Source organism: Paralichthys olivaceus, chromosome 13, assembly GCF_024713975.1.
Source record: "Paralichthys olivaceus isolate ysfri-2021 chromosome 13, ASM2471397v2, whole genome shotgun sequence".
NCBI lineage: Eukaryota > Metazoa > Chordata > Actinopteri > Pleuronectiformes > Paralichthyidae > Paralichthys > Paralichthys olivaceus.
In genome coordinates, this window is record NC_091105.1 from 9919450 (window position 1) to 9943075 (window position 23626).

Genomic DNA, 23626 nt, shown 5'->3' on the forward strand with positions numbered 1-23626 from the left:
ACTGATTGGCTGGCAAATATTACTACCATCATCCTCTCCCCTGACAGAAACAAATGCTGCTGCTCCGCGGAGGAAGACTCTATAACGCTACACTGAGCTGATTCAGAATTAGACACCGAATATCACTATCTGCTCCCGGTGAGACGTCACGCAGAGTGATGCTCTAAATGGCTTGTTAAAAAATTCAGAGTGTTAATGTGTCACACTGCTGAAACAATGTGGAGCATCAGTGTTATCATAGGTTTACAGCACATAAGTAAGATCGCTCACAGAAGCCACAGAGAAAAGGAAAATTCTGACTTCCATATAATTTTGATTTAGATCCTCGCTGATGGATGTTTTGTGTGTCACTCACTTATTATTACTACCCTATCGATCTATTGGTCTTTCTTTAATGTTTAATGTTTAGTGTATATGCACTTTAATTTAGTTTGCATGAGATTGGATACTAAACTGCACATAGTTGTGCTTTGTGCAATGACAATTAAATTGAATCAATTACACTTAACTAATTGTAATTGTGACTCAAACCCTCTAATAAACATCCTAAACCTTAACTTAGTAACTTAAAATCTAAATGTCAGATTACTCCTCACCAGATAAACGTACAAGAGCTGGAACATAGTCAAACTTAAACCAAGGGAAAATGAAAACAAAATAGACAAGCATCTAAATATTCTAAGCTTGTAGAATTATATAATGGTGGAGATAAAGTGTCAGTTCTGCACAAATACACATTCTTTACGTTGAATCCACCATGAACACCAGATCCTCTGGGCCTTATTTCATGAAGTCTTTCTCCACATGCACACACATGCACACAGCTCCAGGCCTTTAGGGTGAGGACATGTTTCCATCAGCTGATTATTTTGCAGCATTGCAATAGGTTCAGCAGCCATTAGGAGACCCCCCCTTCATCTCAACACCACCCTGAGGAAAGGAAAGGAGCCTCTGCTCTAAGAAACAGCATCATCGACTCACTTGCAAGGAAATCTCTCGCCTTTTCCCCTAAAGTGTAATCCCAAAGATTCACAGTGGATTAAGAGTCAGAAGCAGAGGTGTTGCTGTGCATTTTCTTTTCTCTTGGAAACAATTCAACAGCTGCTCCGACACCATAAATATTTAGATTCCCCACATCATTCAGACAATGGACTCTCAGGTGATGCAACTACTCCTCTGGATATAGACAGGTGAGAAATATAAAACACAGTATAACACAAACACATCACCCCTCCGAAACACTTACATATTTCATTTTTTCAAATTTTTGGAACTTTATTGGTAAAAAAATGGCATAATCCATCAAAACACCAGGAAAACTATAGAAAACTATTTTAGATGATTTACAAAATATATACATGAAACCTATACATATACACACACACACATATATATATATATTTATATAACATTATACTGAAATAGCGGGGTTCAAAAGTCTGAGTCCAATACCGAAGATTTCTCTTCTCTTTAAAATGTCTTATCAAAATTAGGTTCACCTTTAAGGGAATGTAACCAGTACTTAATAAAATGTAATGTGTATCTCAGCTTCTGGAAAAATTTCTGTCAACTCAAAAGACTGCAATAAATGTCTGACAAAAAAAATCACATTAAAAGCTACAATAAGGCAGCTAACAACACATGGCCCAGGAAAAGTGCCACTCACTTAAAAACTTTTAAAATAAGATGAAATATCCAGCAAAATAATGTGGACATACGTCAATGCTCCCAAAAAGCTTCATGGAGCATTGACCTGCGTGGCTTTTTCTCCAGACCTCAAACACAACTACAACCTGAGACTCAGGCTTGTGGACCCCACTGTACATCTGTGTGTCCATGTATTTGTATATACTTGATGTATATATTGCATCATCCAAGTACATGTAACCGAAACAAGGAAAAAAAAAACATTAACTACACATTCTCCTTAAACAACAAGCTTTCTTTCACCTAGCGCTACTAGGTGAGAAAACATCGGGCCATGCGAGAGAACCTGAAAGCTTTTTGTATGTTGAGATGTAAAAAACAACACGCAGGCCGGCTGGCTGCAGGCAGGACAGTAAAGACTTTGCAGGACTCGCTCCCATGGCCAGTTATTGATTATCTTAACGGTAAAACATGGAAAAATACTCAAAAACACACCCACAAGCAATAAGGAAACAGAAAGATTGTACTTCTTTGAGGTCTTGACATCAGTAATTCCATATAAAAGCACAAAAGCACAGAGGAAATTGTGGGACTGATCAAAGGGCCGCACTTACCTACACTGTGCTAATGGAAACCATGGCAACACTATGTGGAGGGATGGTGTACAACGATTAAATCTTACAGCTGGTTTTACTCAGAAATGGGCCAGATGGATGTCTTCAGAGTTTGAGGAGCTGAAGCGTTTGTCACTGATCAGAGTACGTTTTTATTGATGGTCTCATTTACAGTGAAAGTGATGAATTTACAATGTAAGCTGCGACTGTAGCCAGCAAGTACTGATTTCCAGATTAAGTACATTGAGTCAATCGATGACTACAATAAAAAAAAAAAAAGACCACTGTTGTTTTTGCTCTTTGTCATAAAGCAGTTGCATGTGTTTCCATGAAGTAGAACACAGGGAGTAGAACAAATAATAATCACTTCATGACATCTGAATGCTAATTCAACTTAACATATACAAACACTGCGACAATGCAGGCTTGTGATAGGCTGAACACTAAATTAGCAGCACTAGTCAGCTACTCAAGCTCTCATGGCAAAAATCAAACAAACACTTGCCAAATGAAGCTGAATAATCTCAATGGTCAGAAAAACTGAGTGAAGCACTATTATCACAAAGACAAATTGAAATTACAATCTGAAAATAACGTATAGGATCAAGACACAAGCAGTTATCATCTGGTAAACTAACAGATCAGCTTTGTAGCAGTGCTTGTCAGGTTGATTTATTGACTTCAAACCAATTCCTTTTTCATGTAGTGTTTATATCTTTTTGTTTTCCCTCTGAATCTCTTTCTAAGCTCTGTGTGTCCACTCTGACCACATTCAGCCATCAGGCTTTGCCCTTGTCGTCTCCCTCTCATTCACATTGTTCTTTTCTATCGCTCTTCCTCAGCAGCCGTTAACCACGTTCCATCAGATATTACGGTTCTGGCCACTGGCTACACATAGTTTGATTGTCCTTTTCTTTCTCCCTTCACATGTGCCCCTGGCTTGTGCTTTTTTCTTCCTCCACAGTTATATACTCACTTAATAATGCACTGTTCTATGCCTCCTCCTGCTTGGGCTCTAACGCTCCTCCGTTTCTACTGCCGCCATATCCCACAGGGAAACTTGCTCCATTTTTCCACGTTCCCTCTCCTGACTCGAAGCTCTTCTCTTCCAGCGGTTTGCTGATCCAGGCACCGTAACCGTGGACGCCGAGACCTTGGAAGAACTGCTGCTTTGCTAATTGGAAGGACATGGCCGCTATCTTGGCGTGGGCATATGATGACAGGGAGAGGAGGTCTGTGCGGCCACACCGCTGACACAGAGAGCGGAACAGACAGAACAAGTTGGACTTGGACACACGGGACACGCTCTGTTTGTTCCTACAGGGGAGACATTAGGACTCTTTAGTTGAATGCTCATATAAGAAGGGTGACACCCTTTAAAAATCTCATTTACTGTTTTGGGTGACTAAATAGCAGAGCCAGTGTTTCCTACGTACCCATCCAGTTTGCCTTTGGTCCCGTCCAGCACCTCTACACTGTGCTGGTCTGGAAAGCTCCAGTTCACACTGGACTCTTTGGTCTTTCCCGTGTGACGTGTGGAGTCGTACACACTCACCCTGCCCACCTAAAGTCCACCCAGGTGGTATTGGAGGAGGGGAGTGGGGAATGAAAAAGCATATTTAGTTAAATCAGGCTCATTTAGCCCTTCAGTGTGAATCAGTAATTCCAAACAGAGGGTGTAAAATTAGTTGTGTAATTCATGTCTCAGCGTGATGCCTTCGTAACTGTGTATTGTTTAAGGATGTTAGTAAGCAAACTATTTCACTAGTGTGTAACTGAAAGTGTGTCAAATGATAAAAAAATCAGTATTTATTTCTCAGACATTTTTCTCGGTGATCCAATAGACATTTAGGGTACATGCTTTTTGCTAATTGATAAATGAGTCACATTTAAAGATGAGAAATGCAGGATTCCCCATTAATGCCCACAGTGAAATAACCAAACATTTTCGTGGTTACCTCTGGGTGGTTGAGCATGAATGGACTAGGAAGACTCTCGACAAACACTTCACCGTCCCTAGCCAGTCGACAGCAGACAGCACGTGTCAGGTGACCGTGGCTGTAGAGATAACCTAACGGAACCAAGCGACAACGGCAGGAATGTGAGATGAGGACCGATGTAAAACTGGGAATTCATCTAATTTCACTGATGTTAAATCTCATATTTGTCATATTATCTGGCTACAACAATGACACAGCAGCAGCATGTTTTACCAAGTGTGATGGACTTTAGGTAGATGGGATGCATGAAATGGGTGAGCAATGCCCCCTGCAGGCCCAGTACGTTCCAGCGCAGGATCTTATCACTGCAACTCATGGTCCGCAGCCTCTCTCCATGCTGGATGCCGTCCCAGGTCGGCACAATGGCACTCGACTCCACTGGGATGGTGCCCTCACCTGGCACAAACAATGCAAAGGTCACAGCTCCTGCTTGTTGTGAGGAATCATTTGCGTCTATTAACATATATATATAATTTCTCACCGTTCTCCACTTTGGTGCGGAGCTTTCCCTGCTTTGTATTCTCAAACAGAGGCTGGTGGCCCTCGACGTCATCTCCGGACTCACTGCAGGACTTATCAAACAGAGCCCCATCCCCACACGGTGCTGTGCTATGGATAAGAGAAAAAGAAGAAACGTAAGATATTGACATGACACATTCCAAAATGACTTGCACTTGAAAGGAGGACTAACTATTGATCCACACAAGACACATTGAAGAGACTGACAAATGGACAGGATGGGATCGAAGCATGAGATACTTCAAGGACGTGAACAAGGAGAAAGAAAACATCCGATACTCCCACCTGATGTAAAGGTGAAAGGTGATGTCAGATTTGATCCGCAGTTTGCTGTCCTCCGCCGGCTCAAATATACTGTCCTCTGCGCCATCGTAGTGCTTCAGCAGCTCGCTGTACAGATACCTGAGAGGAAGTGAGATGGAAAATTAGACTTATAAATAATGTCCCGCAGACTGAGGCTGGAAAAAGAGCGAAGGTAATTTTAGAAGTGGGAGAGAAACATTGATGAAAGAGCTAATCTATTTCTACCTAAGAAATCCCCTTCTGGAAATAATTTCAGCATGGCAGTCATTAACTGTCTCCCCTTTAAGGCTCAGCTCTTCCCCTTTAACGCAGCGATTTCCTGCCAAAACAAAGAAAAGAAATTCAAAGAAACCAAGAGACATGTTCAGTGTCAAAGAACACAACAACCAGCGCGGTTCTACAGTTCTGTTAAAGCTCTACATGACTAAAACCAAAACATTTTCTTCTGTTGTGGCACAATCATGTATACTTCCTGTTTTTACATGAAGATTATAGATATACCAGTTCCCAGGCTGACAACAGTCCCTAGTCCCTCCCCCTTCCTCATGACGATGGTAGCCAGGATTTTCCGTCCCAGAAGGCTGTGCTGGATACGTGTCGTCAAGGCATTGAAACGCTGGTGACTCAACATCGCTATCTGGTCGTGCAAAGTGCTGCCACTCACTGGAAGCTAGAAGGAGCGATATTTACAGGATAGGATAGAATATGCAAAACAGAAAGGAAATAGTGATTATTTTTGGCATTGTTAGAAATGTGGCATATATAAAATGAATTTGATTTTGCAAACAACAAGTCAAAACTACCAAAGAAAATGACAAGTTCCGCCGGATAGCATCATAGACAGTGTTAAACCAGTGGAAGGTCAGCTCACCTCGGCCGGGATAAGCTCCCCAGTGCGGGCTGCCCTCTCAGCTTCTCCAATCAGAACCCGGAGAGCGGCATCTGCTGCTTCCTGTTTTCCCTGTTTCTTGTTGGATGCACAGACTGGAGGAAACCACCGCCCACCGAGCTTAGCCTGGTAGGTGAACCTGTGCAGGAGGGCCAAAGAGGAAGGGGATCATTGGAGGTCTTTAAATGACATGAAGACGAGAGTTGACAAATATTAGTTTGAGCATTATCCTCAGCAGGCCAAGTGTTTCTAGAACAACGAGGCTCCAAAGAAATGAGGTAAAGCAATGTTCCATATCTCCATTTTCATTAAACCCACCTCTTTAGAACAGGTTTTAATGTGTGATTAATGTTTTATATTTCATATTTGTAGTTATTTGCTTTCTCTGTTTTTTTGAACCTATGTTAAGTGTCTATTAGCATTGCTAAAGGTGTTTTATATAAATAAATGTATGAGGTCTGCAAGAACAGATTTCTAAAGCACATGGTAACTTGCTCAGTAGGAGATTTCTTCTCAAGTGTGTACATGTGAAATGTGTGTTTGTGTCATCATGAAGCCCACGCATACTTAGGCTCATGTGCTGGCCCGGACTGGCCAACGAGGCGGATCTCTGCAGCAAAGCCACGGGCTCTGGCGTACTCCAGAAGACCTGACACTGCGTTGTTGTTCAGGTGGTTGATGAGGTCCCCAACCCCTGCCTCATGAGCTGCTCGCAACTCATCTACAGTCAGAGGAGGCAGAGAGGGACACGTGGTCCCAGAACCATCACTATCACTGGAGGAGCCTAGGGGCAACTGAGGCTGGAATAGAGAAAAGGCAGTGGGGCAAGAAGAAAAAAAAGGGAGATGTGGAGAGATAAAAGTTACAAGATCAGTTTCATTCGACTCAGTTTGAGGATATGCAAAGTGAATAACTCCAGTAACTCCTCACCTTGTTGAGCTGCAACCTCCCGTCAGCCATTAATTCTTTGACGGCCTCCTCTGCTGCCAGCTGCCGGGCTGCCTTCTTACTTGGAGCAGACGACTCTGCAAACAAGTTCTCCCCAACTTTCACCCTGTACATGAACCTGAACACAGGACGGAGAAGGTGAAAAGGGAGGAAAGAGAGAAAGGGGAAAAAGTTACTTTTGAATGTAACAGCGATCAGCAATAATACAACGCTTTGCTAAGTTACTATTCCAGATTCCTGAAATCAGCTGATGTGTCAGGGTCACAGTAACTAGAGTCAATGGTGTATACATTCATACAGTATTATTATAAAGCTGGTTTGTATTGTATCTCTGAGCCAGATGCCAAAAGGGATGAATTATAGAGAGGAAGATTAGAAAGATGGTATTGTGTCTTTGTCAGCTGACCACAGCACTGAGGACAGAAATAGCGGATCATCTGCTTCCCTGAGGAGGAAATGTATGACCACAGAGAAACTTGATCTACAGTGGAAAGCAAAAGTAAGAGATCCATGTGGAATTATCAGCATTTTTTTAATACATTTGTCATCAAATACAGTTAGCTTTTCATGAAATCTATTTTAACTAATAACACACAAATCATTGTATTTTCCTTGTCCATACTAAACACATCAATAAAATGTATGCTGTAGTTCGGGTGCATGAATGTAAAATAGGTCTGTTCAATTATTTTTTAAGTCTGTACTTAGGTAAAGATCAGATCAAGATGCAGAAAACTAGACAATTCCAATTGGTTCTAAAACTTTTTCTTGCCACTCTAAGAACATGCAGAGCAACACCCAAAAGGACAGATTCAGAGGGAGGTGAAGGAGCCAGTACCGTGGGTCATGTGGTGGGCCTGCCTGCCCGGTGATGATAAACTCGATAGGGTTCCCGCTGCGCTGGCTGTACTCCATTAGGACGGACACTGGATTTTTCCCACCAGGCAGAGAGCGGGACAGCGGCTGGCGAGGTCCCTCCGACATCTCTATCCCTTCCACACCACCGGACCCAAAAATGTCTCCTATGCTTTCAGCTGGCCCCTGGAAAACAGCAAAAAAAAAAAATTCAATAAAATACAACCCTTTCTCTTATTGAGTGATAATATATATTTGTGCTTCTTGTTTAGAAATGAAGAGTTTGACAATACTTAGATATATATTTACAGCAAGTGAGACACAGAACTTTAAAATAATATTCTTCTGCAATTGACTCTTACTCAAATAGATATTTTGTGTTAAATTACAAGACCAACGACAGAATTCATTGGATAAACACACAGGAGAAAAAGTGGTTTTCTAACATATGGTTGAGTTTCCTGTTGGTCTAACACCCTTTTGCACAGTAGCAGTAGTTTGAAAATCTATTTTGATGTGAGAGCAGGTTTAAATGTTATCTGTTGGGATTTGTGTGAATCTTGTATTTAAATGATCTACAGCACATTCATGAATACAATAAATATAAAAGGGTGAAACAATCAAAGTTCCAAATGGTTTTAGCTTAAAATATGAAGGTGAAAACTGGGTTACAACAACTTACGCTGGTGTCAGGTTGTAGATCCATGACTTTGTCTGTGCTTTCAGCATTTCCATTGTCCCCTGTGCTCGCCCCTCCCTCCATCTCTGCGATAAGAATGCGCAGAGTGGCCGCAGCCGCGTCCTTTTTTGCAACCTTCTTACTGGAAGCTTCTGTGACGGGAAACAATCGGCCATTGAGCATCACCTGCATACGGAATCTGACAAAGAGAAAATATGCATGATCAGTCTCTAACTGTATTATGTTGCTCAAAAAGCAAATTAACATTCGTTGTCAAATGGCAGCATCTTGCCACTAAAATGTTTGGTTTGTCATGCTTTAAAGAAAAACAACAACTAACTGAATGTGTATCATATAAACAAACAACAGATAGCTCTTGAAAAGCTCCATTATGTGGATGTTTTATGGAAGAGAAATTTTGGTGTCCAGGTTTTGATTTAATGAATTTAACTGATATAATTACATTGACAACATCTCTATATTTACTGTGATCAGATCACTTAATATTGGCTCTGGTGCATTCTTTGTACAAATTTCAAACTTTGTAGCTGAAACATACAGACAATGATGTCACTAACCTTGGGTCGTGGGAGGGTCCCGACTGGTCAAGGAGCAAGAACTCACAGTTCTGGCCCAGATACTGGGCATACTCCATGAGGCCGCTGACTGGGTTCTTCAGCCTCACTTCCTGTAACTTGGCCCACAGGTTCTGGGGAGGCGGGGCAGCCAGCGAGACAGCGACAGTTCCCACAGCATTGGTTTTCTCTGCCGCCAGTTTTCCAGCATCTGTTTCCCTGCGAATGGCATTGAGGAACACTGGGATATCGTCGGTGGCCCACTGTCCTTCGTTGGTCTCTTTGGCTTTACATGGGCTAAAAGAGGGGCGCTGGAGGGAGGAATCAGACTTGTGGGGGAAAAGCAAAGAAGTGACATGGTTAATTGGACTAGAACTCCAAGGCTGGTAACCTCAGCTAAATACATGTTGAAATAAGGTGGTTCACATATTCCAGAAAAATTTCTTTCAATGTTATATTTCAACATTTTGGAAAATATTTTTTACGACTGCCTTGTTAGATTTGAAGATTTCTTTCTATATTCATAAGACAGTACTTCACTGCTTCATTGTGACTTACCTGCGACATCCAATCCTCCTCCATCGGAACCACCTCAGCTGGGGTGCTCTGTGCAGCTTTGAGGCTCCTCTCCATTCTCCCTCTGCGGCGGGTGGAGAGCTCCCAGGTAGAAGGATTGACTTCGCCATTCTTAACGACTTCGCCTTGCTTCTCCAGAGCATAAAGTGTGGGATTGACCTGCTTGGCACTCCTTAAACCCAGATTTTTGGCTATGACAAGAGCGGTTGCCTCTCCTGACTCCAGGAGGTAGCGGAGTACTAGCTCCTTTTGGTCTGTCATTGTGGGAAGTTCCTGATCACGGGAGGTGATGCTGCTGCAATATTGATTCTTGTGCTGACCTTTTACTGATGACCCGGATCCTTCAAGGTCCGATGACTCCAAGGAAGAGCCGTACGAAAAACTGGATTCTGTGTCAGAGTCCTCGTCTTTGGCCTGTCCCCTATTCTCTACTGTCTCTGTATTAAGCTCAACCTTGACTTCAGGTTGTTGGGGTTGCTCTACACCGACACACAGATAGGATAGAGAGGTTTGAGCTTGAGAGTTGTGATATTCTGCAGAATTGAGAGGTTCTCTGTAAAGGCTCCACTCAGGAGGGAGGAGTCCTTGCTTAGAGGCTTTCTGTGAGCGTTCAAGCAAGTACAGGGCCTTGTTCACTATCTTTTTGGGCAGACGCAGCTTTTTGGCTAACACTTTTGCAGGGATGCTCTCAGTTGGCTTTAACGCAGCCAAAGCCCTGTGTACCTGGTCCTGAATGGCAGGAGTGAGAGTGATGTTGATCTTACTGAAGCTTGAAGCTGCTGAGCTGCTTGATACAGAATGTGTCTCAAACCTGTCTCCTCTGTTGGGCCAGTCTCCATGAAGAGACAAACTATGAAAGTTGTCACAAAGAGAGTCGGTTTGACCGCACCATTGTCTGTTGGAGTGTTGGTTGTGTTTTTTACCTTGCAAATGAGTTTGATTCAGGTGTCGATGGCCTTGCTGGGGTCCAACACTGTGCGAGTATGCAAAGCTATTCTCCTGGCTATACCCACCTCTACCCCTGGGGCTGCTGTTAGGATTTTGAAATCTACTGTACCCTGACTGGGACTGATGTGAGGATCTGGTCAGCCTACCTGGTACCACTCCCCCTCCTCGCAGACCGGCTCTGAACTGTGGAGCCTCTGAGCTTTGTCCTCTCAGGAACTCTGCCTGTTGGTACTTAAATGAGTTTGGTGCAGGACAGGGAAAGTGGTTCTGATAATGTGAATTGTTAGGGGTCACTGGTTTCTGGGCTACTTTATTGTGGCTTGGTATGGGTGGGGCAGAGGGGATGAGAAAGGGAGCTGGGAGCTGTGTGGACACTACAGGAGGGGCAGGGCTGTTGTAGTAACTTGAAAATGGTCTTAGTTGCGGGTCAGCTCTGGGGAAGAGTGAGGACGGGCCAGGCCTGTTGTAATTGTCCTTGGCCTGGAGGTGGGGTAGTGGATACTCGTGGTAGTGTTCTCTGGGAGGCCCTCCTCTACCTCTGCTCATAGCGCAGGGGGTGAGCGTGAAGGGGGCCGGTGCAGCTGACTGTGCAGCTTCTGTACGAGTGTGGGTCCTGCAGGCCCTGGTGGAAAGTCAGGGCAGGCCGGTAGCACAGAGGGAGCACCTGAAATACAAACAAAGGACAACATCAGGAGAATATTAACAAACAGAAATAAGAAACAATGCGATAACAAAATGGTGAAAGCAGCCAGGAGGCAAAGGGAAACTAATATTCCAGCCAAAACATAAGTTCCAGCCCTGCTGGCAAATGTACAACCTGCTCAGGTGCCCTTAGAAATGTCACTGAATCTAGACCAGCTCCAAGGACACAGTTCTTAACATCCTACAGCTCTCACCTTTCTGAAGTGCAGTGATGAAAAGTAGGCTATTAAAATATCAGGGTATTATAGAAGAGGAATATATGCAGAGGACAAGCATTGACATAAACCAACGGTGTCAACATTGTTATGTATCGTTAGATTATATCCCAGCCAGTCTACAAGGATACTGCAGGGTGACATACTGTCTCTTCCAGTCACAATGGAACTTAATCCCAGGGTAAAAGGATGGTGATTAATAATTCAGACAGTCTTCCTTCTTGTGACTATCCCGTTTTATTTTTGGCCTTACAAATTATGTCTCAATCTGGATCCATGTTCTCTCCAAAAAGAACAGTTCCAAGGACACAAGAACGTCACAAATCAGTGATGTGCTGAGGAACCAAAAAAAAAAAGGCCAGAAAAACGTATCCTTTATTATTATAGTTGCCCTTATAGTTCTGACTATAATTATGCATTTTTATGGAGCTAAGTTAATTTTATCCTCCAAAAACACACACAGGTACAACACAAAATATTCATCAAGTAGAAGTGTAGTGCAGATCCAGTGAAACAACATAGTTCAGAATTCAAATATCCTCCTATGGTACAACAAACATTGATTTAGCATCAAGTGTCATATCTAACAACACCCAATAATGTCTATATCAGTGAGGGTGACAACAAGGAGACATCCATACTGAGTCAGGTTTCACCTCCTCTGGCCCAGTCAGCATCACTGGTCTGTCACATAGAGCTGAGCAGGCCTAACGCTGCCACCTTAATGAGAACACATTGTGTTGGTTCATCACGGTAATCCGGGCCGACACAGCCGGCAGCCCGGAGGCTAAACAGGGCTGGAGCTGACTCATCTTGACCCTGATGCGAGGCAACAGTTGACAGCAAAAATAACAACTCTTGTGTTTTCTAGAATCCACTCTTATTATGCTCCTCTCTGGTTTTGAGGCTGTGCAGAGGCATGTGCAAAACAAACCACTTGACATCTGATGAATAGACAGTTTTGCATAATGCAGTCATATCAAGAAACAGCTTAATATCACTAAAAACACAGGGAGATATGATGCACATATTCAAACGTCAGTGCAGTACGCAAGATAAACTGGTAGCACAAGGCCCAGCGAGCTCGGGGTGTAGTGTGGTCTCACCTAGAGGAGTTCAAACCAGTGGCACAGGTGTTAATAGTGGAAGTGTGTGGTCCTGCAGCCTCCCGGTGATCAGATGACTCAAACAGATATAACAGCAACATGCAAGACGGGAATCATAGATCAAGCACGGAACGTGGAACTTCTAAATCACTAAACTGCCCTGTAGTAGACTGTGTTGAGCTGGTCCTCTCGCATCGGGTAAGTCAGGTCCTGTCCGAAGCTTCTATCGTGTAAACACCTCAGACGACACTGTATGCACTTTTATAAAGACGTTTTGCCGAACTATTGCACCAGATTTCGGGGGATTTATCTGACCGACTGGCGCAAGAAGGAGGGAAAGAAAAGGGAAACAGGGACAACATGAGACACGATCAGTTTCGGTTCCATTTCGGAGGAACTGATATAGGTTTCTGTTCAGTGTCACGTGACCCAGAGGCGGACGCTCACATCCTGATGCAGACATCACCAGAGACACGTGGAGGAGTGTCAATACATATCACAAGTGTAGCTCCTCGCTATTTCTCTCAAATACTCGTCGTTTAATTCCCGTGCGTAAAATCGGTCCCTGTGCGCAACAATCGATGCGTCCGCGTTACAGCGGAGCGACAAGGACACAATCCAATCACAGCAGAGGAGACATCACATCACTCAGATCAGGTTCTCACCTTCAAAACACACCGGAGGAGGAAAAATGACGGACACTGGTTGTAATCTGATGCATTCTGAAGGATACAAATATCAGAGCCAGGAGTCCAGATCCCGTAACAGCGTTGTACTGTGATAGGATGGATTAATGAATAACACAAGAGTACTACAGGCTGTATTGAACACGAGGGTAGTACGGATATTTGTGACTAAAATTATATTGTGACTAATTGTATTCGACATATACACTCATTAAACCCAAAGGGATGGCTAAAGTTAAGTAAAAAGTTATGTCCTACCATTTAAGTTTGAGAAATTTCAGCAGATATCACATACACTATGAGTGGGTGCGTTCAATTCAATAAAATCTGTGTTGAAGATGTGTTTAGGGCATAGGTTTAGGGTCAATAATGACATATAAACAGGATGTATAGAAACTGCTATAAAACGCATGCTGTTGTAAAAGTTGGACAGAAAACATTCCTGGGACATCTGATGACACGCTGATGGGACACGTGGGTGACCGAAGCTTTAATAAATTGATTATTGAGGTTATTCGAGTGAAAAGTGGCGGATACTCTATTATTCGTGTTTTAAAGGGGTATGAATAGATTATTAAGGGTGGTCAGGAGCTGAGGAGGAAACTCTGACGTCCTGCTTGTTTTTTGAGGAAACGTCAAGCTGTGTTTCTAAACGTGTTCCAGGAGCGCGACACGTTTAAAGCCCGCAGAGGTGCAGACATTCTTCGGGTAAAGCCTCAGTACAGAGGACAAGATGAGCGGCCGTCCCTCCACCAGCTAACGTTAGCCGAACTGCTAGCTCCGCACTGGCGCTGCACCATTTCCAAATGCAGCACAGCGACAGTGATAACACACACGTAAACACACTCTGCTCCGCACACACACACACCTACAGGCCGTGTACAGAGCAGACACAGGTTCGATACCTCACCTTCACTCGCAGGTTTTCTGCCTCATCGGCGCCGGGCGGTGGGAAGTGTCTGTGAGGGTTTTTTAAAACGCGGTGACAGAGGAACAATCAGGCAGCGCTGGAGCGTTGCGAGGAGAGATGACGCAGACAAACGGCGACCGACACAAACAGCAACACGGCGCATGTGAGTGTCGTCACCGCACCGGCAAGGTTCAGCTACTTTTTTTTAAACTCCTAGTGAAGTATTCAGATATGAGGTACTTGTATTTTCTACGTAATAGTAATAGTAAACTATACAATGGTTTGAGTGTTTGCAGGGCGCAGACAGTTCACATGTTTCTTCTGTTGCCACTTTCTTCGGGTTTCTCTCCAGTAAAGTCACTAAAAACAATTTAAAATGCTTTATATCAAATATAAAGCCCATCATGACAAATTGTAATAGTAACATAAGACAATGCAAAAAAGAGGCATTTAAAAATAAATTAAAAGTCAAAAAGGTGTTTAATACAGAATAAAATAAAAATAAAATAAGAAATAAAAGAGTGAAAGTAACAGTGCAGTTTTAAGAAATGTCATATTCGTATGGTTTGATAAAAGTCTACACAGGAAAGTTTTCAGTATTAATTTGAAATAACTAAGGGTTTCTGCTGACCTACAGTGAGACAAGGTTCTTTCTTTGGTGCAAACAGGTTATGGAATCAGAATCAAGAAAATTAGGGGATATAATTAAATGGTGTGTAGTGCATATCAGCTTTTAGGAGACCACAGATTGTCTGGAAAGTGACGATTTGCACTTGACCAACATATCCTGTGGGTGTCAGCCTTACACTGTTAATATGCTGATGTCAAATGTGACTAGTTAAGAAGCAGCTGGTGATGGTGAAATGGGACGGACGGTAATAATTGAGATAAGCTTATCATTTCAGAATGTTTCAACGGTTTTAAAATGTTTCCTAAATGCTTAATTTCCTCCCCCTGTCTCTTTTCCGAGCTTCGACTTAAAGACACCTGCATTGCTTGCAACTCTAATCATATTACCTGGAAGGAGTCACTAAGAATACAAAGCCCCTCTTGAAATCATGATCATTAGCCCATAAAAAACAGCAGATAAGTCCATGATGAAATGATAGGGGTGACTGACATGTGATGACAGTTTGCAGGAACAGATGAGCAGAGTAGCATGAAGGGTGCGTTTGAGCTGTAGGTCGGGGTTTGCCTGGTTTCCAAGCTGATTCTCTGACACACAGTATCTTCCTCTTTGGAGGAATATTTGTTTCACTGCGTTTCTCACCCACTCTGTCTCTCCTCCGCTCCCTCTCCCTTTCTCCTCATCTCTCTGCTCTGCCACTCCTGGTATCACACTCTCTGCACTTATTTTCCCCAACCCCTCTTCTCTTATCTCCATCTCTCTCTCCCTCTCTCGTCTCCTCTCTGTGTTTCTTCCTCTCCCACTCTTTCTCTGTGAACACAGATGAATGCAGCATGTGGCAGGCTGTGGCTCTGTGGCTGCTGATGCTCGTGACTCTTCTTCGGGGTGAGTGACTTCTTCACTGGTGCATGCACTCGAACAAGTGTGTGTGTTCTCTATGTGCTCTGTTTACACTACATGTGCTCTTTAACGCCTGTGTTGCTGAGCGCTCGACAACTGTGAGCACAGCAGCTTACTGAGTCTGTAGGTGTGCAGAGAGAAAAATAGATTTATTTTTATGATGAGCAAGCAACTGTATGAAATTTAATCGTCTTTAATGCAGATTACAGAGCCAAGCTGTGCTTTTTTATGTCATAGATAAATAGATGTATAGATAGAGAGATAGATAGAAGCAGAGAGAGAAGTGAAGAAAGAAAGAGACATAGAGAGACAGAGAAATAGATAGATAGATAGATATAGATGGATAGATAGAGAAAGAAGCAGAGAGAGAAGTAATGAAAGATATAGACATACAGTAGATAGATGGATAGATAGACAAAGAAAAAGAAAGAAAGAGACAGAGAAATAGAAAGATATACAGACAGATAGATGAAAGAGAGGGGTGATTGTGAGGCTACCTGTGTTTGATTTGCTGTCGTTGGACATTATAGATACTATAGAGACCATTCATTTGATTTGTAGACATCTGTGGAGTCGTATTGATTAATTATGGTCTAGTTAGTGAATATAGATCTTTACACAATGAACACATTCATCTTGTATCATTTACTCTGTCACTGGTTGGAGTTTCTGGCAATAGAAAAGACCATGGAGCTATGTTAGTTGTGTTGTAGTTAAAAAAAAGAAATCTATGTCAGTGGGCCTGTCACATCCACCAGTGATAGCTCCCCCTCCACATCAAAGCGATTGCCTTGTGGTGAGCGAATCAAGAATGAATCAAAGCTCGTGGTGCAGCTTCGGGGGCAAAATACAGAGAAAGTTCCCCCGTTCTCATCGTCGTGAGTGCTGTGTCTGTCTGTCTGGGGTGTTTCAGTGTTTAATGGCCACACTATTTCCTGCATGGGATGAAAGTGACATTTTTACAGCGGTGAAGAGACTCCGACTGTCTGTGGATGATCAATCAGAGTCGTAATTGATCAGGAGGTTCGCCTATTTTCTTCCCACCCCCACCTCTGCTGTCCTCTCTTTTCTCTTGCAAATATTCAGTTCATCATCCTCCTTTAATTTCCTTTGTCATCAACTCTGTGTATATCTTTGTGCCTCTCCATCATTAAAATATTAACACCAGTTATACTTACAAGAGCCTGTCCTCTATCCTCCATCCCGTCTTCCCTGTTAGTGTGTTTCTTCCTCTCTTTCATTATCTGACCTACAGCTTCGACACCTCTCCTTCCCTAACTCTCAGTGTAATCACAATGGTTTTCTGCTATTCCTCTGCCTTCACTGCTTCCTTGACATCTTCCCTGACATTAACTCCTACTTTTTCTCATTCCACTTTGTTATTGTCCCATCGTCCACTCCCCCTCCCCCCTCTCTTCTCCATCCACTCTGCAGTATCAGTGCAGGGTCCTCACCAGCGCTTTCTGCTCAGAGAGCTACTGAGGGACTACAACCCCATGGAGAGGCCAGTGGCCAACGACTCGCAGACCCTCACTGTTCAGTTCTCCTTTACACTGATGCAGGTCATGGATGTGGTACGCATGGCACATAACTGCAGTGTTACAGTCACAGCCAAATAATATTTAAAAAAAAGATTCACAATTTTTCAGCATTACTCACAGGCCCACATGTACATTTTAAGATTTACAGGTTGCTGTGATTATTCGTCTTCTCCATATTACCTTTGAAAGATCAATCTTTCAATCATACTGCTTATTCTTTCACGGTCGTGGGGGTTCAGCTGGAGTCAGTCCCTGCTGACATCAGGGTGACAGGTGACAGGTCACCAGTCACATTACAGTCACAATAATTCTCTCTCAAATTCACACCCACAGACAATTTAGAGTTTCCATTTAACCTAATCCCAATCTGCAATAAAAGTATGTGAGGCCACAGTGCTAAATACTATTCCACTGTGTTGCCCGCTGTGAAAAGATCCTCTTCCTTATGCAGTTGCAATCTAAAAATACTAACTAAAATAATATATGTTTGCGCACTTGTGTTTCGATTGCCACAGTGTTTTCTGCTGCAGTGTAGGGATAATAACACAAAAGGGGAATTCCATACAAAATAGACTGTAACCTGATTATCAGACTAGCTTAAGATGGATTTAGGAATGTATTTTACACAGAACAGGACAGTGGACACTCTAGAATGAAGAACAACTGTAAAGAGTAAAAACTGACTAAATGTAAACATAGGCCTGAGAAAATGTTTTACTACATAAACCTACAACCTTTTCTTAAACAAATGAAACCTCCTTTTCTTTCCTTTGCTTTGTGTTATGCAAGGACGAAAAGAACCAGATCCTCACCACAAACGCTTGGCTGCAGATGGTGAGTACAGCAAAAAACGTGAATAATGTGGTATTGATCTGTGCTGTGAAAATCTTTTTGCCGGCCCCCTCGTCCCTGGAAGGAACAGATGCACAGTATCATCCCAGATGTTGGTTTGGTAGTGTAAAGATATTTGAAGACCAAAATACAAATCTCAAGTCATTTTGTACCTTTATTTTTATTTATTTGTTTAATCGAATAGAGAAAAACAAAAACAAAATAATTTTAAAGGATAGAAATGGAAAGAACTTTACAGATAAACGGCAAAAAGCTGTGCACACAATAAACCAAAATAAGATTAGTAAAAATGACAACATGTAAAATCTGTGTGTATTTACCTGAGTGGTTTTAAAACCAGTGTTGTGTTTGTGTCTCTCAGCAGTGGTACGACCACTATCTCCAGTGGAACCAGTCAGAGTATCCCGGAGTGAAGAACCTCCGATTCACTGCCGACCAGGTCTGGACACCTGATATACTGCTTTACAACAGGTATGTGAGACGCACACACACACACACGCACGCACGCACACACACGCACGCACACGCACGCACACGCACACACACGCACACACACGCACACACACGCACACGCAGAGACTCATGTTATCACTGTGTTTCTGTCTGTCAGTGCTCATGATAAGTTTGACGCCACCTTTAAAACCAACGTGCTGGTTAACTCCAGTGGCTTCTGTGAGTATCTGCCTCCAGGTGAGTTTTTATTCATCTGCACCTCAAAGACAAACTTCATCTCCTGTCATTCTGCATGCAGACTGTAGATGTGATCCTCACACTGCAGCAAATTCATGCAAATAATCTTTATTGCGATCACATATTTTCTCCTTCGCTTTTAATACATTTTCCCTTCCTTGTTTAGTCATTTTAAATATTTACTTCCATTTCCCTTTGAGCTTTTTTCTCCTGTTTTTTCCAAGGAATATTCATCAGCACATGCAACGTGGACGTGAGATGGTTTCCATTTGACATCCAGCGCTGTGAGCTAAAGTTTGGCTCCTGGACCTTTGATGGCTGGCTGCTGGACATCCAGATGAAGGAGGCAGATGTTTCAGGATACATGCGCAACGGAGAGTGGGACCTACTGGGTAAGATGTGCTGTGGAGCCCCCTGCATGACAAACTGTGTTGCTAAGTAACTGTACTTACATTACTGCTGTACACTTCTATGACTGTAAAAAATACAATTAATTAGGTTTATATTTATAGAAAATTATATTCCAGCAGTCTCTTCTTTTTAATGATTTGATTCGATATCAGGCACTTATCATATCACATAATTCCTGCAGGATCAGTGTTTGATTTGAATAAGTTGGATCAGTTCAATAACATCTTTTTATAATCCTTTGTCCTTCGTCAAAAGTATTCAAAGGTTGCAGAGGAATATGCTTCGTTAGTTACATCAATATTCGTCATATGTTGTTTTCTTGCTTGCTCAGCCCTCAGGTGTGTTTTCTAAATTATATCGTGTCATCTCTGCTGCTCCCTTTCCTTTCAGAGGTCCCAGGGGGTCGACATGAGGTTTTCTATGACTGCTGTGCAGAGCCCTACCCAGACGTTACCTTCGTGGTGACATTACGGAGGAGGACCTTGTTTTACGCTCTCAACCTCCTCATCCCGTGTGTGCTCCTCTCCTCCATGACATTGGTGGTGTTCCTGCTGCCAGCAAATTCCGGGGAGAAGATCAGCCTTGGTGAGGAAGAATAAGAGGAGTTAAGAGAGGAAGAGCAGGGATGACAACAAGAAAATGGCAAACAAGAGATTCATCTGCTGAGATGAAATATATTGTTTTCTTGTTCCAGTTTTGGCTTATTTCACCATTCTATTCTTCTTTCTTACCATCTCTCTCCTTCAACTTTACTAGAAAACTTTCTTTCAATTCCACAGAACATTTGTACGATCAGGGGGGCGAAGGTGAAAGGAAGCTGAGACAGAAAAAAAAAGTCCAAGATAGAAAATGTGGGAGGGAAGATGAGAGAATAAAAATTAAATGAGTTTTCCTGGGAGTGTGAGAAAGACATATGATTGTGGCAAGAAGTCAACTGCAGCTCACCGAATATATTCTTCCACAACCACACTCAGGGATTCTCTTCAAGTTTCTTCTCTTCTTTTTTCTTTGCATCCCTCAACTCCTGGCATCCTGATCTGCCTCCAGGCATCACGGTCCTGCTCTCGCTGACTGTCTTCATGCTGATGGTTGCAGAGATTATGCCCGCCACCTCAGATTCTGTTCCACTGATAGGTCCGTGTATTCTCCTCTATGCACATGTGTAGCTATGTTGGTTTTTTGTTTTTCGGGACACTGACACTGTTCTTATGTGATCAAGATTTTCAACACCAGAATGTGTTCTGCCACAGGTCAGTACTTTGCCAGCACCATGGTGATTGTAGGGATGTCTGTGGTAGCCACAGTCATCGTCCTCCAGTTCCATCACCACAACCCAAACAGTGGACACATGCCGCGCTGGGTGAGTTACAATGACGATATGTTAACAAATGTTATTCATGAAGCAATTTTTTGAACATAAACAAAATTCCAATGTACTAAACAATCTCAAAAAAAGTTTAAATGGGCATCCATGTCTCTAAATCTTCTCATCCGTATACTACTACTACTACTACTAATAATAATAATAATAATACACATTGTCTATATAACACCTTTCTAAACACTACAAGGTCCTTTATAAGTTGAAAATAAAAAACATGAATCAAACAATAGCAAACTGTAGAAAAGTGTCTTCAAGAGAGATTTAAAAGAGGAGAAGGAGTTCCTTAGACTGATCTCCTCAGGGTGATTGTTCCAAAGAGTAGGAGTCCTGTCAGCCTGGGTCCTCAGCTTAGTCTGTGAAATGGTGAAAAGAACTTTTGCTGACGACCTCAGGTTACGTGTCAAAAGATCTTTAATGCAATTGGGTGCAAATCCAGAACAAGCCTTGAAAGTCAAAAATACAATCTTAAAATATAGTGGGAGCCAATGAAGAGAAGCTAAAACTGGTGTAATATTCTCTTTTTGTTGCGTTTGTTGCGTGTCCCTGTGTCTGTTCAGGTGCACTTGGTTCTGCTGCAGTGGGTTCCTTGGTTTCTGCGGATGAAGCGTCCAGGCGAGGGAGTGGACCTGACTCTTCCCAACTGCCAGGCAGACTCTCAAAACAAGACCCTGTCCTCTCCAACCACCACCGCTACCACCACCACCATCCCCACCCCGGTACCCTCCATCCTCCCACAGAGCCTCAACTCCCTGCAGGCCAGCCTCGCCCAGCTCACCCACCCTCTGTCACATCCACTACCTCACAGGCCCAACTCGCAGGCTGCTATCCTCCCTTACCCCATCCACAGAGACCCCAGCCCAAATCCACACGCCCAGCCTAACGGTCATCTGCCATACATGGGGTTCCAGACCTTCCAGACCACTGTAGAAGTGGAGCCTGTTCAGAGGAGCATAAGCACCAGTCACGGGAGGGTTAATGGTGGACTAGGTGGAGGAGATGGAGAGGGAGCAGCAGCAGGAGGATTAGAACCAGCTGGAGATACACCAGTCCATTTCCTCCTCGCATCCTCCAAGTTCCCTTCACACGAACCTGCGGTGTCAACAGACCCCGACCCGTCAGCAACATCTTCTGGACCTTGCGGTTTAGAGGCTGTGGCTGGAGCAGGGAGGTCAGCAGCCATGCACACCCACAGCAGCATGGTCCGATCTGCAGCAGACAACCAGCTGCAGGCTCTCCTGGTGGAGGTGCAGTACTTGGTCGAACGTGTCCGGGAGCAGGACCGACAGCTGAGCTTGGCAGAGCAGTGGCAGTTTGCAGCCGCCGTCATCGACCGCCTGTGTCTCGTGGGCTTCAGTGTTTTCAACATCATCTGCACCATCGCGATTCTCATGGCTGCACCCAACTTTGGAGAAGCATTGTCAAAAGACTTCCTCTGAGAGGCCAAAAACAGAGCTCTAACAATAAATAGAAAGTAAAGGAGAATACAGATATGGATTTGTTAGAAGCACAATTGCTGTTAAGGACACTGGGACATAAAACAGCCAATATTACTTGTTTAATGAGCTGGATCGGACTCTGGCACATGAGGTTTCTTTCTTCTTTTTTCTGTTATCATGGAGTATTCCATTTACTGTTCACACATTCATTCTTTTTATTACTGTGGATGTTTTGTTGATTTTTAAATCATGGCCAAAATCCTCAGCTAAATCTTTGACTAGATAATAATTAAAGAGAATGAGGATCCTAAAGTAAAGCATGACTTTATTAGATTTCTAAAGAGATGCAACATGAAGTTGCTCAGTAGACAAACTTAACTCTCATGTGCTGCATGTAAAATGTTTTTTAAATTGCTTTTACACTCAACACTTTCACAGTTTCATTAAGACTGACTGGGTTTACTGATCTTGAATTGATTGTTGATGAGATGCTGAGGGGGCTTTCTGATGACGGCACGGCCAATTTCTCTATGTTGTCCTTTTTTCCCTCAAGGATATGAGGGTTTTAATTTAATTTCAGTTTAATTAGTTTTCTCTCTGTTTTAATTATTTTTTTCAATTTAATGCCCCAAATCATCTTGAGCAGTATTTTTCTACATGTATAGAAATTCCAGAAATTGAAAATCGAAGAATTCATCTTCATAAAGCCTGAAAACCTTCTGTGTAATGCGAAAAGATTATTTTCTGCATTACCTGCAACAATCGTGTTGGCTTTATATTGTGCTGCAGTGCTTACTATGGAACAGACAATTTATCCATCCTTAGAAAAGTAACCAGCGCACTGCCGAAGGGATCTTTACTATCCATTTTCTGTCTTCTATAAAACAACACTGTGCAACTGCAATATCTGAAAAAATATTTCTGTGTTTTGAAAAATACTAGTGAGTATACATACCAGCAAACCATAAGAAATCCATACTTTCAAAGCTGCAGTTTTTATTCATAATGCGGACCATCACTGTCGTCCTGTGCAGGCATCGATGAGGGTCAGACTGCAGAGAAAAGAAAAATCATAGCCATTGTCAGCTTTCCAAGAATTCTTTTTCAAATGGCTTTTTATCTTACGAACACACACATTCAATTTTACATACACTCACTTTATTCAGAAGAATATAATCAGTGTGACCCTGGCTTTGAATGAAAACCGTGGCATCCATTGTGCAGAGGTGTTGGACAGTTGAATGCCAAAAAGATGTTGCTGTTGTGGAATAAACTGACTTGTCTTTTTTTACTCTCTAGACACGCATCAGACTTTCTATTCTCTGTGGGTCACCTCCGCCTCGATCGAAGTTTCAGAGAAGGAAGCAGAAACAGAGAGCAGCAGGAGGAGAGGAAAACGAGCCAGGGAGAGGGAAGGGAAGGGAACATTGAAGTAATGAAGCACAGCAATAAAGATGGCAAAAAGGGAAGAAGGGGAGATTGAGATGGGGGGCACAGTTTGCAGAGGCAGAGATGGAGACAATGCAGAGTGAAAGAGAGCGAAGAAAGAACAAGGTGGTTGGATGGTTGAGAGAAATGTGCTGAGGAAGCCAATACGGACCAATAAAGTTTT

General features: G+C 42.9%; 2 protein-coding genes across 8 annotated transcripts; one reads left to right on the forward strand and one right to left on the reverse strand.

Annotated features, from left to right (window-relative positions):
• Positions 1–1249: 1249 nt before the first annotated feature.
• adar (adenosine deaminase RNA specific) lies at positions 1250–14308 on the reverse strand. Of its 2 annotated transcripts, none has more exons than XM_020093279.2 (16): positions 14173–14308; positions 9588–11217; positions 9033–9358; positions 8458–8653; positions 7759–7961; positions 6903–7038; positions 6540–6772; positions 5955–6111; positions 5585–5753; positions 5309–5402; positions 5066–5182; positions 4743–4870; positions 4475–4657; positions 4220–4332; positions 3698–3825; positions 1250–3578 (listed from the first exon to the last, which is right to left on the reverse strand). In XM_020093279.2, the coding sequence occupies exons 2-16, from the start codon at positions 11097–11099 to the stop codon at positions 3254–3256; spliced, it is 4020 nt and encodes a 1339-aa protein (XP_019948838.2). In that variant the 5' UTR covers positions 11100–11217; positions 14173–14308; the 3' UTR covers positions 1250–3253. The 2 variants fall into 2 exon arrangements, with proteins under 2 accessions (XP_019948838.2, XP_019948839.2); XM_020093280.2 differs by lacking the exon at positions 14173–14308 and adding an exon at positions 12577–13015.
• On the forward strand, positions 14185–23312 carry LOC109633430 (neuronal acetylcholine receptor subunit alpha-7-like). Of its 6 annotated transcripts, none has more exons than XM_020093281.2 (11): positions 14185–14335; positions 15623–15685; positions 17135–17274; positions 18031–18075; positions 18455–18564; positions 18704–18783; positions 19008–19175; positions 19585–19779; positions 20242–20328; positions 20445–20554; positions 21136–23312. In XM_020093281.2, exons 1-11 carry the CDS (start codon positions 14290–14292, stop codon positions 22012–22014), a joined length of 1923 nt encoding a protein of 640 aa, XP_019948840.1. In that variant the 5' UTR covers positions 14185–14289; the 3' UTR covers positions 22015–23312. The 6 variants fall into 6 exon arrangements, with proteins under 6 accessions (XP_019948840.1, XP_069392754.1, XP_069392753.1 ...); XM_069536652.1 differs by having other exon boundaries at positions 14204–14335; positions 18458–18564; XM_020093282.2 differs by having other exon boundaries at positions 14225–14361.
• Positions 23313–23626: the final 314 nt, after the last annotated feature.